This window comes from Parasteatoda tepidariorum, chromosome 10, assembly GCF_043381705.1.
Source record: "Parasteatoda tepidariorum isolate YZ-2023 chromosome 10, CAS_Ptep_4.0, whole genome shotgun sequence".
NCBI lineage: Eukaryota > Metazoa > Arthropoda > Arachnida > Araneae > Theridiidae > Parasteatoda > Parasteatoda tepidariorum.
This window is the reverse complement of record NC_092213.1, coordinates 12,120,606-12,133,998: the sequence shown is the minus strand read 5'-3', so window position 1 is coordinate 12,133,998 and position 13,393 is coordinate 12,120,606. Positions and strand designations below refer to the sequence as shown.

The 13,393-nt window shown below is 28.4% G+C and overlaps 1 protein-coding gene across 4 annotated transcripts in view; it reads left to right on the top strand.

The window, feature by feature from the left end:
- The window catches only part of LOC107453600 (transient receptor potential cation channel subfamily M member-like 2), an 83,651-nt gene that overhangs the window by 54,873 nt on the left and 15,385 nt on the right, over nt 1–13,393 (top strand). For all 4 annotated transcript variants that reach the window (XM_043044088.2, XM_043044090.2, XM_043044091.2 and 1 more), the window contains 7 exons: nt 1,561–1,654; nt 7,300–7,387; nt 7,487–7,676; nt 9,316–9,459; nt 10,318–10,548; nt 11,906–12,080; nt 12,165–12,224. In XM_043044088.2, coding sequence (XP_042900022.1) covers nt 1,561–1,654; nt 7,300–7,387; nt 7,487–7,676; nt 9,316–9,459; nt 10,318–10,548; nt 11,906–12,080; nt 12,165–12,224 — 982 coding nt within the window. The remainder of the gene's footprint in view (nt 1–1,560; nt 1,655–7,299; nt 7,388–7,486; nt 7,677–9,315; nt 9,460–10,317; nt 10,549–11,905; nt 12,081–12,164; nt 12,225–13,393) is intronic.

The following is a 13,393-nucleotide window of genomic DNA, read 5'->3' as shown; positions in this document are numbered from 1 at the left end:
AAATTTGCTCTCTCAGAATAAACATACCGTTTTTTATTTTATTTTTTATGTCTGATCCAAATTTTTGAACCCCAAAATACACAAATCTAGAAAGTCAGTAGTAGAGAGAGCCATTCGAAGTTTGGATCCCTTGTAATTTTTACATCATTTTAAAGCAAGTAATTTTACCTGGCAAAAAGACAAAATTTGAGTGAAATTTGAAGTATGAAAAATTCTAATTACAGGAAATTGTTTACTTACTGCAAAAATACAATAAATTTTGGACTTTTGTAACAGTCTGTTAAAAATGTCCAAAAGTTAGAAAGTTAGTCCGGTAGTTAATATTTTCTGTGACTTTGAATGAATGCAGAAAGTTTCTCTTTGTTTCAAAGATCTCAGGGCTTTTGCAGATGTTGGGACTGGTTGTGATTTTGTTTTGCCATCTTCATTGCTATCTCTTTGCTCTTTAGCTTCTGCAACCAAATCTTGGATCGATCTAAGTTTTAACATTTTCATTAACTGATGCATAAACATCAAATGTGAAGTTTATGTACGAAGCTGTAATTAGTTTCCATTCTTTTGTTTCTTCATTATCAGGAGTTATTGTTTTTCTGCTTAAAACGAAATAATTTTTTTTTAATGTTAGTTTCAATAGATGCAGGAATCTGTTAATTTTAAAAAGAACTAAATCGGTTTTATTAACGTTATTAGAATACCATTTGTGATGGATCAATTAAAATATGATGATGCTTACAAGGAAATAAAAGATGTGGGAGTGATGGATTGATGTTTGAGTGTAGCTGATTAGGAAAAACATTGGTGTGGAGAAATGGTCCACAAATACTTGCCTAGTTATCACGTTAATTGTGATTATTAATATTATTACATAATGAGTACTAATATTGTTTGTGTTTCTTACTTAAAAAATAGAATAAATCAAATTTGAGAATACTTGATACACCAAGAAATTATTTTATAATGTATATGTGTAAGTATGAAATAATCATATTTCATACTTAGCTGGTTCGTCATGTAGCTCACAATGCTAGATTTCCCACTTTGAGGTTAAGATTATTCATAATCTTTATCTTAAGCCTTGAGGGATTCTCTAAAAAAATTTCTCTGTGGAGTTTTTTTTTTTGTGGCAAGATCTTGCCAGTTTAATACCCTAATGGTTTTAAAATCTGCATTAATGGAGTCTAGCACTTTGATTCCGCCAGATAATTTGTTCATGAGTTTTCAAAAAAAGGAGAGTTTTTATCAGATAGAGTGTTGTTAGCCATACCCTCAATCCCCAACCTGGAGAGCCAGGATGTTCCTCCTCACCTGGTGTCTGGCATCCGAACTCATCAGTATAGCCCGGTCAGTAGCTTAACTACCATCGAAAATACTTTTGAGATCGAAAATGTACAAAACTACAGCACTGCAATAAGGTGTGATTATCTTAGCTGTCACATACATTATATCTTGAGTGATAATTTGTTTTATTGTTTCTTTTCTTTATTAATTCTTTGTTTATCTTTAATTACAGTTTCAATACTGATTCAAAATATTATACAGAAGTTGTTTTTTTCTCTTTAGGTAGTTCTGTGTGCCTTTTTTGTATTTCCCATGTACATCTGGATACGGTTTAACATTGAGCCATTGCATTCCTGGGATTTACATGTAGCATCAGGTAAGAGTAGCAGTCATAAAGAGTTGTCATGAGCTCTAATTCTTTCATCATTTGTCAGTTCCTTTAGGAGTTTGGGGTTTTATTGTCAAAAACTGGATAAAACTTTCAAAAAACTAGTTTCATTATCATTTAAAACATTAATAAAAACCTTAAGTTAGTATGTAAATGCATAAAAATACATGAATGTATGCTAATATATGGTTAATGATAATTATATTAAAGTAGAAATTATAGTTTTGAGCGAAAGATTTTTTTTAGAGATTTTATCTGCTGAAAGAATTTTAGAATGCACCGAATGAAATCAAATTATAGTACAATTATTATTTTAATTTATTATAACTTTAGTTTTAGTATTATAATTTTAATTTTAGTATTATTATTTTAATTTTAGTATTTGTATTAAAAGGAAAATGCTTTGTTGTAAAATGTACTAAATCTCTCTCTGTTTTTTTCTTCCCCCCCCCCNTTCCCCCCCCCCCCCTAGAATTGAGTTACTATTGCAACTGTGAAACTGTGCAAAAAATTTTTTTTTTGAAAAAATAATTCAAAAAGCAAAAGGTTCATAATAAAAATAAAAAAGGTTCCTCTAGTAATTAAACATTTGAACTGAAAGTTTCTTATTAATTTGTTTTATGTATGAGAATGATGACATTAATAATAAGTAGAATGATTGAAGTTCTTTTTCAATTATTAGAATGCGTTCTTTAATACTAGCTTTAAAGAACATAAGTTATGTAGAACTAATAGATCTTTTTCTGACATATAGGGGTCTAAATTTAAATATGTATTTATGGAATAACAGTAGTTTTATTTCAAGTAGTTTCAATATTTACTTATTTTTGTATTTAATAAATTGAAATATTGGTCTGAAATTTTTATCAATGCAGCATTATTAATATTACAGGTATGTATCTATGTTTTTTATTTTCAAAAAGTATTACTATGTTGATTTAGTTATCTTTTCTTTTTTAATAAAATTTTATACAGTTTGTATTTTCTTATTTTACAAAAGTATATGTATATTTACTAAACATAAACTTGGGAAAATTGACTTTGGAATTCTTTGAAACAAATCAATTGAATTTTATTAAAAAAAAGAACATTAATATTTTTCTAAAAATATACTGATTTATAGCTCCTTGTCAAAAGTTTACTATAATGTTTAATATTTCTACTATTTTAATTGTTTGAAACATGCCTATTGAATTTTATATTAAAAAAAAACGATTAATATTTTTCAAATAATTTACTGATTTATAACCTTGTCAAAAATTTATAGTAAAGTTTAATATTTATACTATTTTTTTCTATTTTACATTGTAAAAATTGTATCTCAGAATTTATTTAAATAATCCCGATATAAAACTATATTCTTTGAAAAATCTGAACTTTTTATCTTTTTTCGGAGGCAAATGACAATTTCATTTGCATAATATTTTGTTATAGTAATATGTATAAACACTTTGATAATTGCTATTGCTATTACATTTTAATTTAGACTTTATTATAACAGATGGGTAAACTCCAATCTCAAGTGGTTTTTTCATAATTTCTGCTCATTTTAGTTTTAGACACACTTTTTTTCAATTTGTGCATGATTCTTTGTTTATACTGATGCTTTTACAATGAAGTTATGAATTTATATTATTTATTTGCATTGGTCTAAATGAATGTTTAATACTTAGGTAAATTTAAAAATATTTAATTGTTTAACTTTATGCAACAAAGTATTTGCTAATATTTTATTGCTTAGGAATAACATTACAGCTCCAAATGCTCCGTGTTATGTAACTGACCCATTGTTTTTTTGTGTGTGTTCTTTATATGGAACCAAATCAGACACAATTGGGTAAAGAGGTTAGAACAAAAGTGTAAATAAATACATGGCATAAATAGTGCATTTTATTCATAAAAACCTGAGTTATTGATGAACTATTAGTCTGATAGACCCATGTTTTGTCTCATTCCATTCAACTTGAAAATGTATAGGAAACAATACTTCCCTTCTGCATATAGCAGTTTCCGTTTCGTAAGTGAATGCAAGAGAAATATTGTGCTTTTTTAACACAAAACCATTTTAAATTAGTCCTCATAGCTCTGTTTCCTCACAGAAGCTGTATGTTTGTACTAATAGTCCTTTTATCTCGTATATGGTCTCATTGGATTCAGAGTGAAATGCATATCTGTGGCCTAACTACCACTATGATTATTAAACATCAATTCACTAGTATATAAGACATGCTCACTCGATTCAATCTTGAGGTATCTTTTGATAGATGAAAGTTGGCATTGTCTAACGGTCTCTCCCCACATTGGTGACCTGCAGACGCGATATGATCGCGACTACTTTGATGTATGGTCCACATTGAATAGTTTACTTGCTATTTATGACTGTGATTGTCTTCCTCACGCTGTTGCTTCTCAATCTCATTTACACTCAACGAGAACCTGTACACTCTCGACTGCTAATAGCAACGCAGGAGAGTCCTCAAGCACAACCATGAACTTAATACAGCTCTCATGACTAAAGCTCCAGCTCTCCCGGTTTTTCGCAAATACAGCAACTAGTGGTATCCGTTCATCGAATTCTAACCATGATAAAATTCTGTTGAGGGAGTATTGTGGTGTAACATGGTGCGTAGCGTTTTTAAAAAGTGCTTATTTTCGAGTTTCGTTTTTTAAAAGCCATTGACGGTGCTTTTTTCATGGGGTGTTTTTCAAAAGTGCTTAATTTTCCCTATTCGAAAATAATATATTTTTCTTTACTTTGTCTATTTTCGCCACGTATTATGCAGAAGCATGCTTTTTAATTGTTGTATTCAACATTTTCACAATTCATTCAATCGTAATCTATTTCGGCGTCCCGTCGGTCCATAGCGTAGGAAAGCGCCAATCATTTTACATGTTTGATGTAATACTTTCAGGTCCGCGTGTGCGTCTGCCGAGCTGGGTTCGATGAGATTCTTGCCCTCTCCTGTGTAACTCTGCTGCATTTTGCAAGATATTCTTAATTTCAGGCTTCATTTTCCCCTGTCTGATATTGAACCTAAAAACCTCTTCATCTTTTTATAATAGCAAATATAATCAAGAAAAGAGTTCTTTATCAGAAACTGGCTATTTTATCATGATCATGTAAAGTCTTTGAAAATTATTTTGCATTTTGTTAATGTATATAGTGCTTTAAAATATTTTTGAGTGATTAAAATGTACTTAAAAGATGCTTATTTTTTGTTGAAAGATTTGGCTGCACGCCCTGTGTAACTACCACTACAATTATTAAACATCAATTCACTAGTATATAAGACGTGCTACCTCGATTCAATCTTGAGCTACCTTTTGATATATGAATGTTGGCGTAACATCTTCCCCCATATATCTATATATCGTAGACAATACTTTGCATGCCAGTATAAAGGCTGTTTAATCTTTCCTCCCACAGGGTTGCCACTCCACATCGAGATCAGGGAAAATCTGTAAAATACAGGAAATTTAAAAATAATCTAAAGTAATGGGGAAAATGCAGGGAATTTTGAATTTTTTTTTTCAAACTGTGAAAATACAGGGAATTTTATTTCTTATTTTTGTCTTTTCAAAAATGCCAACCTCTCAAAACTCAATCTATGCGATATATTTAAAAATGATAGTTCAGCTGTACTACATTGTTTCATTTACTATAGCATTACTTGTGTTAAGTATGTTGAGCTATTTTTTATTTTTTTAAAGTTTTTTTCGACAGTTAAAACTAGTATTGTTGTCCTGGAGCAGGGGTGGTGAACCTTTTTGCACCAACGTGCCATTTTTTCTAATAAATTTTTTAATGAGGTCATAGACGTGCCATCAAATAATTTTGACTTCGTGATTTTTGGGAAAGTAATAATACTGAATACTATCAACTCAAAACTCTTTCTATACTATGGAGACAAAAATCATTTTGCAATGTCTCAGTTATACACATAATTCAACTTAAAGTAACATCAGTGTGACTTCTGTTGTTGCAAATCAGATGTCAAATAACTTATATTAGATTGCATGTTAGTTTAAGCAGGACTGTTAATTTTTTTTGCTAGTTATTTATTGTTAGCTTGTTTTTATGGTTATAAATAGTTTTTTTTTTTTGGCATTAATTGTTAATTTTTTTGTCAAATGTTTTTTCTTTTTTTTGAATTTTAATTTAAGTGCTTCATAGTGAACTTTGCGATGGGTGGCGTGCCCAAAATATTGTATTGCGTGTCATAAATGGCACGCGTGTCATTGGTTCCCCATCCCTGTCCTAGGGTTTTCACAACTGTGCAGTGAATTGTTTTTCCAGATGTGAGTGACAACCATCTTCCGAATCAACTCCATCATCCTCAAATAATTTTAGAATGTACTGAATGAAATCAAATTATAGTGCCATTATTATTTTAATTTTAGTATTATTATTGAAATGTAAATGCTTTGTTATAAGTAATTCCAGATCTTTTTTCCTCTTGGAATTGTTTTTAAAAATTTTTAGAGTTTATCCTACAACTGCAGAAAATCCAAATTATAACATTGGAATAATATCAAGACAAAATTGTTTAAGAAAAAAAATTAATTTGAAAAAAAAAAAATTCAAAAAGCAAAAGGTTACAAGCAATAAAAATAAAACAACCCTCTTCGAATCATCCCTCCCCCAAAGAAAAAGAAAGTGTACAGTGAGTATCAAAGAAGGAGTTTTTAGATATATCAGGACATAAAAAAACCTTCTATTAAAAAAAGAAAACCTTGTATTATTTTTTCTGAAGAAAACATTTGAAGAATTGAAATTTATTAGACTGTTTAATTATTTTACTTAAAAAATAATTAGCTCTCGGGCTACAAGAAGCAGCTTTATAATTTTATAATTATAAAACAAAAATTTTTTATTACATTTAAACACTGCCGTGATTTAATAGTATTTTCTTTTCCCATATTGAAGTGAAGGCGAAAAACAATATATAGTGAATAATAAACCTGTACAAACAAATTATTTCAACAGTCAAATTTAATTTTTAGAAAAAAATTTCCCACTTTCATTATATGAGGTTTTTAGATAATTCTATATTGATGTTATTGAGAAAAATTCTTTTGTTAATTAATCAAAGTCTCATACATTTTTTAATTTGCAATATAAAATTAGTCATATTCCAAAAAATTGCACTTTGCTTTAGCAACTGGACTTTAGTATTAGATGTCTGGTACTTAGCTACTTAATATTTTGTGTAAAAATTAATTAAAAGCAGTTGGTTACGAGATAAATTGTGGTATTCCTGATAAAAAATGCAGAAAAAATTTACAAAATAAATTTTTTGAATGTTCTTTATTTTGTGAAGCAATCTTGGGACCAGGTTTCTAAAATTACACTTGAGATCTTCCTTCTGAAAACAAGTTTTTCAAGCACACAAGTGAAACTAACTAGTGCATTTGCGATTTTTTGTATTTTGAGCTGCTGAGTTAACAGTAAAGGATTTCTAAGTATAAAATATTTATTAAAGCTATTTCATAAGATGAGGGCAATTTTTTTTTACTCCAAAATTACAAAATTTACAAATAAAATCTTTGGGCTAAAGGAATTTGTTAAATAAAGGTTTGGCTGTAAATATCTTTTCACAATTTATTGAACATATTTTTTTTATTATTTTTAGAAGGTGACTCTGATGAAGATCATGATGAAAGAGATGGAGAGGAAGAAGTATTGATCGATTCTAATCAAGGAAAAGATGATTTTCTTCGGTAACTTTTATTTGAATCCATCCAAATTTTTAAAAAAAGTAAATGAAGTATTTAATTTTAGATATTAGTCATATATAGAAATTTCCTGTATTTATCTAGACCTCGGCCAAGTGTTGTTGTTCTGAAAAATCCAGAAAAAGGTCCCTTTGATTTCACCGGTGGTCTTCATCATGAACAAGTGGCCACATTGCTTCGAGAAAAAGAAGTCTTCATTCGTTCTCCACTTAGTATTTGGAAAATGATATTCCTCATGTGGAGTGCACCTATCACTAAGTTTTGGACATTTCAGGTAATTTTTAGACAGTTCTCATTATTTGAAATATTATGGTGAGTTATTTTTAAATACCTGTACACAAGAATACATACCATTAGAAACTTGACATTATATGTATTTCAACATTTTAAAATTTATTTTGTCAGATAAAATTGCAAATCGATTTGTTACAAAAATCCTTTATAGTTTTCTCATTAAGTCAGCTCACAAAGTTATAAGTCATTTTTTAAAGTTATTTTATAAATTCAGCAAACTATAATGCATAGCATTAGAATAACATTCAATAACACTTTTAGGCTATTAAAAAATTTTTATGAAATCAAAAATTTTTTTTTTTTTTAAGGAAAATTTAAATAAATTTTTTCATTTAAAGCAGGCTTCTTTTTTTTACATTTACTAAATAAAGCTGTAATGAAATAGATTAATAATGCTAATATTGTTAGTTAAAAATTATTATATAACTTTTATAAACTAATCCCTAATAAATAAAATCATAGTACTTTTTATTCAAGTTTATGATCCTCTCAAATAAGTTAAACAAAGGCTCAATTGGTTATTATATTTAAATATCAAATGAAAAATAAATTAATTTAGATCAGAAAACATAGCAAGAAAATTAATCTAATTTATTGTTTTTGAAACAAGTTCTCCCTCATTATTTGTATACACTACATGTTTAAAGTACTTGTATTGTAGCAAATATAAAGCTAAATGGATATAATTCCAATGTTTTTATAAAAAGCTAATTATTTTATATTCAGCTAATAAAAAATTTAAAAATTTCACACTCTTTTTTATTCAGTTTTAAGTTTTTTATTCTGAATTATGTTTTGAACGTGTAAAAATAATTCATTTGCAATATTCCATCTCATTATTTCCCAGGAAAAAATCTTCAATATAAATAAAATCGGACTTAAAAAAAGTTTTAGCATTAAAAAATGTATACAAAATATTTTTGACTTAAATCAATTATTTTTTTTAAAGGGGATTTTATCCGTGGATTTAAATCAAATTAACAATAGTAGTAAACTTGACAGATTTAACTGGAATAGAAATTTATTCATTACAGTTGTATCTGAATTTTAAATATGCATATTGTTGAGATGCTCTTCTAAACATCCTTGCTGTATAACTTCAATTTTTTTTTATACAATGTTATGCTTTTATTATAATACGATTTTAAAAAAAAATTTCCAGATATTTTACATGATATATTTGGGATTTTTTTAGCATGACTGTTTTGTGGCCATCTTGTGGAAATAAAGATCTAGACATTATTGTGTCTTCATGGACAACTCTGATATTAATAGAATACATAAGACATACTTAAAGAGATGCTTTACTAATAATTCTTGCCGTTTAACTTCAATTTATTTATGATATTTTATGCTTTGATTATATTATGAGTTAAAATTTTTTGTTTCCAGATATTTTACATGATATATCTGGGGTTTTTCAGTATGGCTGTTTTGTGGCCATCTTGTGGAAATAAAGATCTAGATTATTGTGTCTTCATGGACAACTCTGATATTAATAGAATACATAAGACATACTTAAAGAGATGCTTTACTAATAATTCTTGCCGTTTAACTTCAATTTATTTATGATATTTTATGCTTTGATTATATTATGAGTTAAAATTTTTTCTTTCCAGATATTTTACATGATATATCTGGGGTTTTTCAGTATGGCTGTTTTGTGGCCATCTTGTGGAAATAAAGAGCTAGACATTATTGTGTGTTCATGGACAACTCTCATACTAATAGAATACATTAGACGTACTTATATTTTATACAAAGTAAGTGATACTTTATTCTGATTTGTTCAATTCCATTAAAAGAATGAAATGTTTCAATTCTTATTGTATATCCCATTAAAAAAGTTATTTTAAAGTATGTTTTTATATTTCAATTTTGTTACCTCTGGCTAGGTGATGAAAGTTACTCACACTAGGGTATAAGAACTTAATAAAAAAGAAAGAAAAATCTTGTAATATTTATACAGTAGGGAACCGATTATCCGGAACGATCGGGACCATCGCTATTCCGGATAACTGATTTTTCCGGTTTTCAGAAGCGCTACAAAAAGCCGTTTTTTTATTGTTAAACCCAACTAAAAAAGAAAAATATTTGGAAATAATCTTAAAAAGAGGAAAAAACGATGAAGTAATACACTAATGATTGTTTCCAAAATGATGGTGAGGTAAACATCTTTTAAAAAAGAAAGAAGAATCCTAAAATCTTATGAGGAAGATAAAAAAAAATTTTAAAAAAATGGCGGGAAAATTTATCGAATTTCGTTCCGGTTTTTTGGTTTTCCGGTTTTCTGATTACCGGATAACTGATTCTGTACTGTATTATCATATTTTAGGAGTATAATTGACCTTTAAGAGGGCTTCACCTGTCGAAGGGGTGGAGATGGATAGATTAGATGAGGGAGATTAGCATAATACTGCTAAAATAAATGATCCTTTTAAAAATTATGTAGTTGAGTGACATTAGCAGTGTTTACATCGTTTTGCTCACTACCTTTGTCCTATTTTTTTCTGTCCATTGGGTGCTGTTTTTTTTGTTATGCTTATATATATATTTTTTTTTTTGCGTTATTGAACTGAGTGTTTTAAGTGGATAGTAATTTATTATTTCTTCTTTTTCAGAAATATACAAGCGTGCCTTTGTTTTACAAGTGTATAGAAATACTTCTAATAATCGTGTTCATCATTTTATATGTGCTTGGGAGAATTTTAAATGTAGGTGATATTTTTACGCCCTATACAGGAAAGGTGATTTTGTGCATTGGATTGCTGTATTTTTTCTACAGGCTTATAGCCATATATCTTCCTATATCTCCTACACTTGGACCTCTCCTATATCGAGTTCGTTTAATGGTAAGAGTTTTATTTTAAGCTTAATTTCACTATATTTCTTAACTTAATGCTACTTTTTTTATGTTAGTACCACATCTTGGTATGTTTATAAATGGGTATAATAAATATAAATACTTAACATTTTGTTTTAGCATTTATAGTATTAGTTAAGTTTATGAAAAAAAAATTTTTAATCCATTTTATCAATATAAATTTTTAGGCATTATATTTTACATATTTTATATTAATATAAAATATGTAAAATATAATACATGCTGGGTTGCATATGAAATAGTAAAACTAAGTTTTAGTACTAATGGTTTAATTATAAATAAAGCATTAACCACTTTTTTTCTTTTCTTTTAATGTAATAGAGCTTTAAGTTTGGTAATATCAGATATATTGTAGTTATCCTGAAATTTCTGATTTTTCAGTTGAAAAATATTTTTTCATTATTTGTCTTTTATTTCTAGCTTTTTGACCTGATGTTTCTGATTTATGTGTTTTCAGAACATCCCATTCTCTACTAATACTAATGCAGTTCTTAAAATAATCTGTTTTAATTATCAAAATATTTGGATTTTGATGTTTATTTTAAACGATAGCTCATCTAGAAAAATATTTTGAATACAAATGTTAAGACGTGTATTTACTGTGTTTTCATTTCAAAATTATGTTATGAGTTGTTCAGTGCTCTATATAAAATTCTATTGGAAAAAATTAAAAAAAAATTTTTTCAGAACTCTGGAGTTAAAAATAGTATATGTATGCTGTACCAATAAATGTTCCTTTTTTAAAAAACTAAATAAATAAAATAAAAGAAGTATATGCAATATTAAACAAAATGAAAAAATTGAATTCTGAACATTTTCTGTTAGAATTGTTTTTTTTTTCCAATACGAAAAATGCTTTTTGAATATTACAAAACATATTGAATATTTTGAATATTGAAAAACAACATAATACATTACAAATTTGTTTACCTTCACTGTTTTTCATGTGATTACTTAGTCTCATTTCCTGGAAAATTTGATTAGTTCTCTTTTTTTTCAATTTGAGCTAAATTACTAAACATGTACACCTGATACATATTTCAAATTTGTTAATTAGAGATGTATCAGATGCTTAATTTATACTAAATAAACCATGTAAATAACTTTACATAGTTTCCAGCTTACAATTTTATTTTCCCACAATAACAAGCATAATAAATTTTTTTAAGAGTAAAAGAATCGCATCTAGATATTGGGCCGCACATTGAAAGATAACTAGTTTTTATTTGTGAAGGGATTTATTACTTTTTCTTCTTTTGCTTGATTAATTTTCTTTTCCTAGTTGGTTCCAAAAAGAAATGTTTAAAATCGTTTTTCCATTTTAGGTGTTTGTTGACTTTGTTAATTTTATGAGAATGACCTTATTAGTGATTATCAGTGGTGGCATCGTCATTCAAGCAGTTTTGTATCCTGATTACCCCCTTTCGATTGAGCTGTTCAGGAAAGCTTTTCACAGGGCATGGTTTTCACTTTTCTTGACTCCCATTGGAGAGTTGGAAGGTATATTTTTAAAAACAAATTATCAATTATTTTATGATTTATTTAAGAGTCACATAAACTTAACCCTTTTCATATTTGTTTCAGGTGAAGATAGGTGTAATGCCACTAAAATGCATTCCGAAGAGTATTGCATTATCGGAAAGTGTGAGTGTTTAATACATTAGTGTGGTAAATTAAGATAAGGATAATTAAATATCAGACTCAATTTAACCTTTCCCTTATGGCTGCTATAACTTATGGACCAGAATAGCAAGCTTCATCATACTAAGTGCTGTAAGCAAAGGGTTAACTGAGATACAATTATTAAACAATTTGTGTAAAATATATACATTTTTTGTTATTGTCGTAGGCCTTTAAGGTAAGGTGCGCAATTGTTCTGGTTTTCCTTAAGCGCCATCTATGGCCAAGAATTCGACTTCTGCTACCCCAGACATCATACCCGTTTATAGCATGAACCCATTTCTTTATTCGCAGATCATAATTTTGACCTAAACCAGAGAACAATCAATCTCCGATTCAGTACCCCCAGAGGTATAATTTGTTGTGGCAACATGAGTACTTTGTGACCCGATAGATTTAATGTACATCAGTCTCCATTTACTACATGAGTCTTCGGCAGGCTGGATTTGAATTCCTATTCTCGCGAATGTGAGTCTAGCGCATTGCCAACCAGGCTATCCCAACATATACATTTAAAAAATGCATTTAGATTTAAATAACATCTCTTATCCAGACGTCTGTTTGTCAGAATAGTCTCTTTTTCGAACACTTTTTAGCAAACAAAAAAGACTCTTTTCTTTTAATTTTTTATATTTGCATTCTGTTAAAAAATGTGTAAGGGTGTTAATCCTCCACTTTTACACTTCTTTATAATTTTTACTCGACTTTCAATTTTAATCTAATTTCCGCTCTATTATGAAAAGAGGAAAATTCCGTATTTGTCGTAGAACTGGATGCCATTTTCAACAAAAAATTTAACACTTTGAACATAAACCTTTATCCTTTGAAACCTTCAGTAAAGTGCTGCCATCCATTGTACTAAATTGCATCTTAATTAACTTTTTTACCCAGATAGATTTGGGTTTGATAAAGAGATGAAGCCGAAATAAAGTTCTCCCAATATATATTCGGGTACAACAATGGGATTTATACTTAAAAAAAAATTACGCTGAGTAATACTCGTGTCAGAGATTTTGAAACACCAATACTGTGCTCGAGATTATTTGGACATGACAGTTAAAAGGTTAGACTTTTTATCCAGAAAAATATATTTCCTGAACTTGCTGAAATCCTGACAATTTGGGATACAGGGC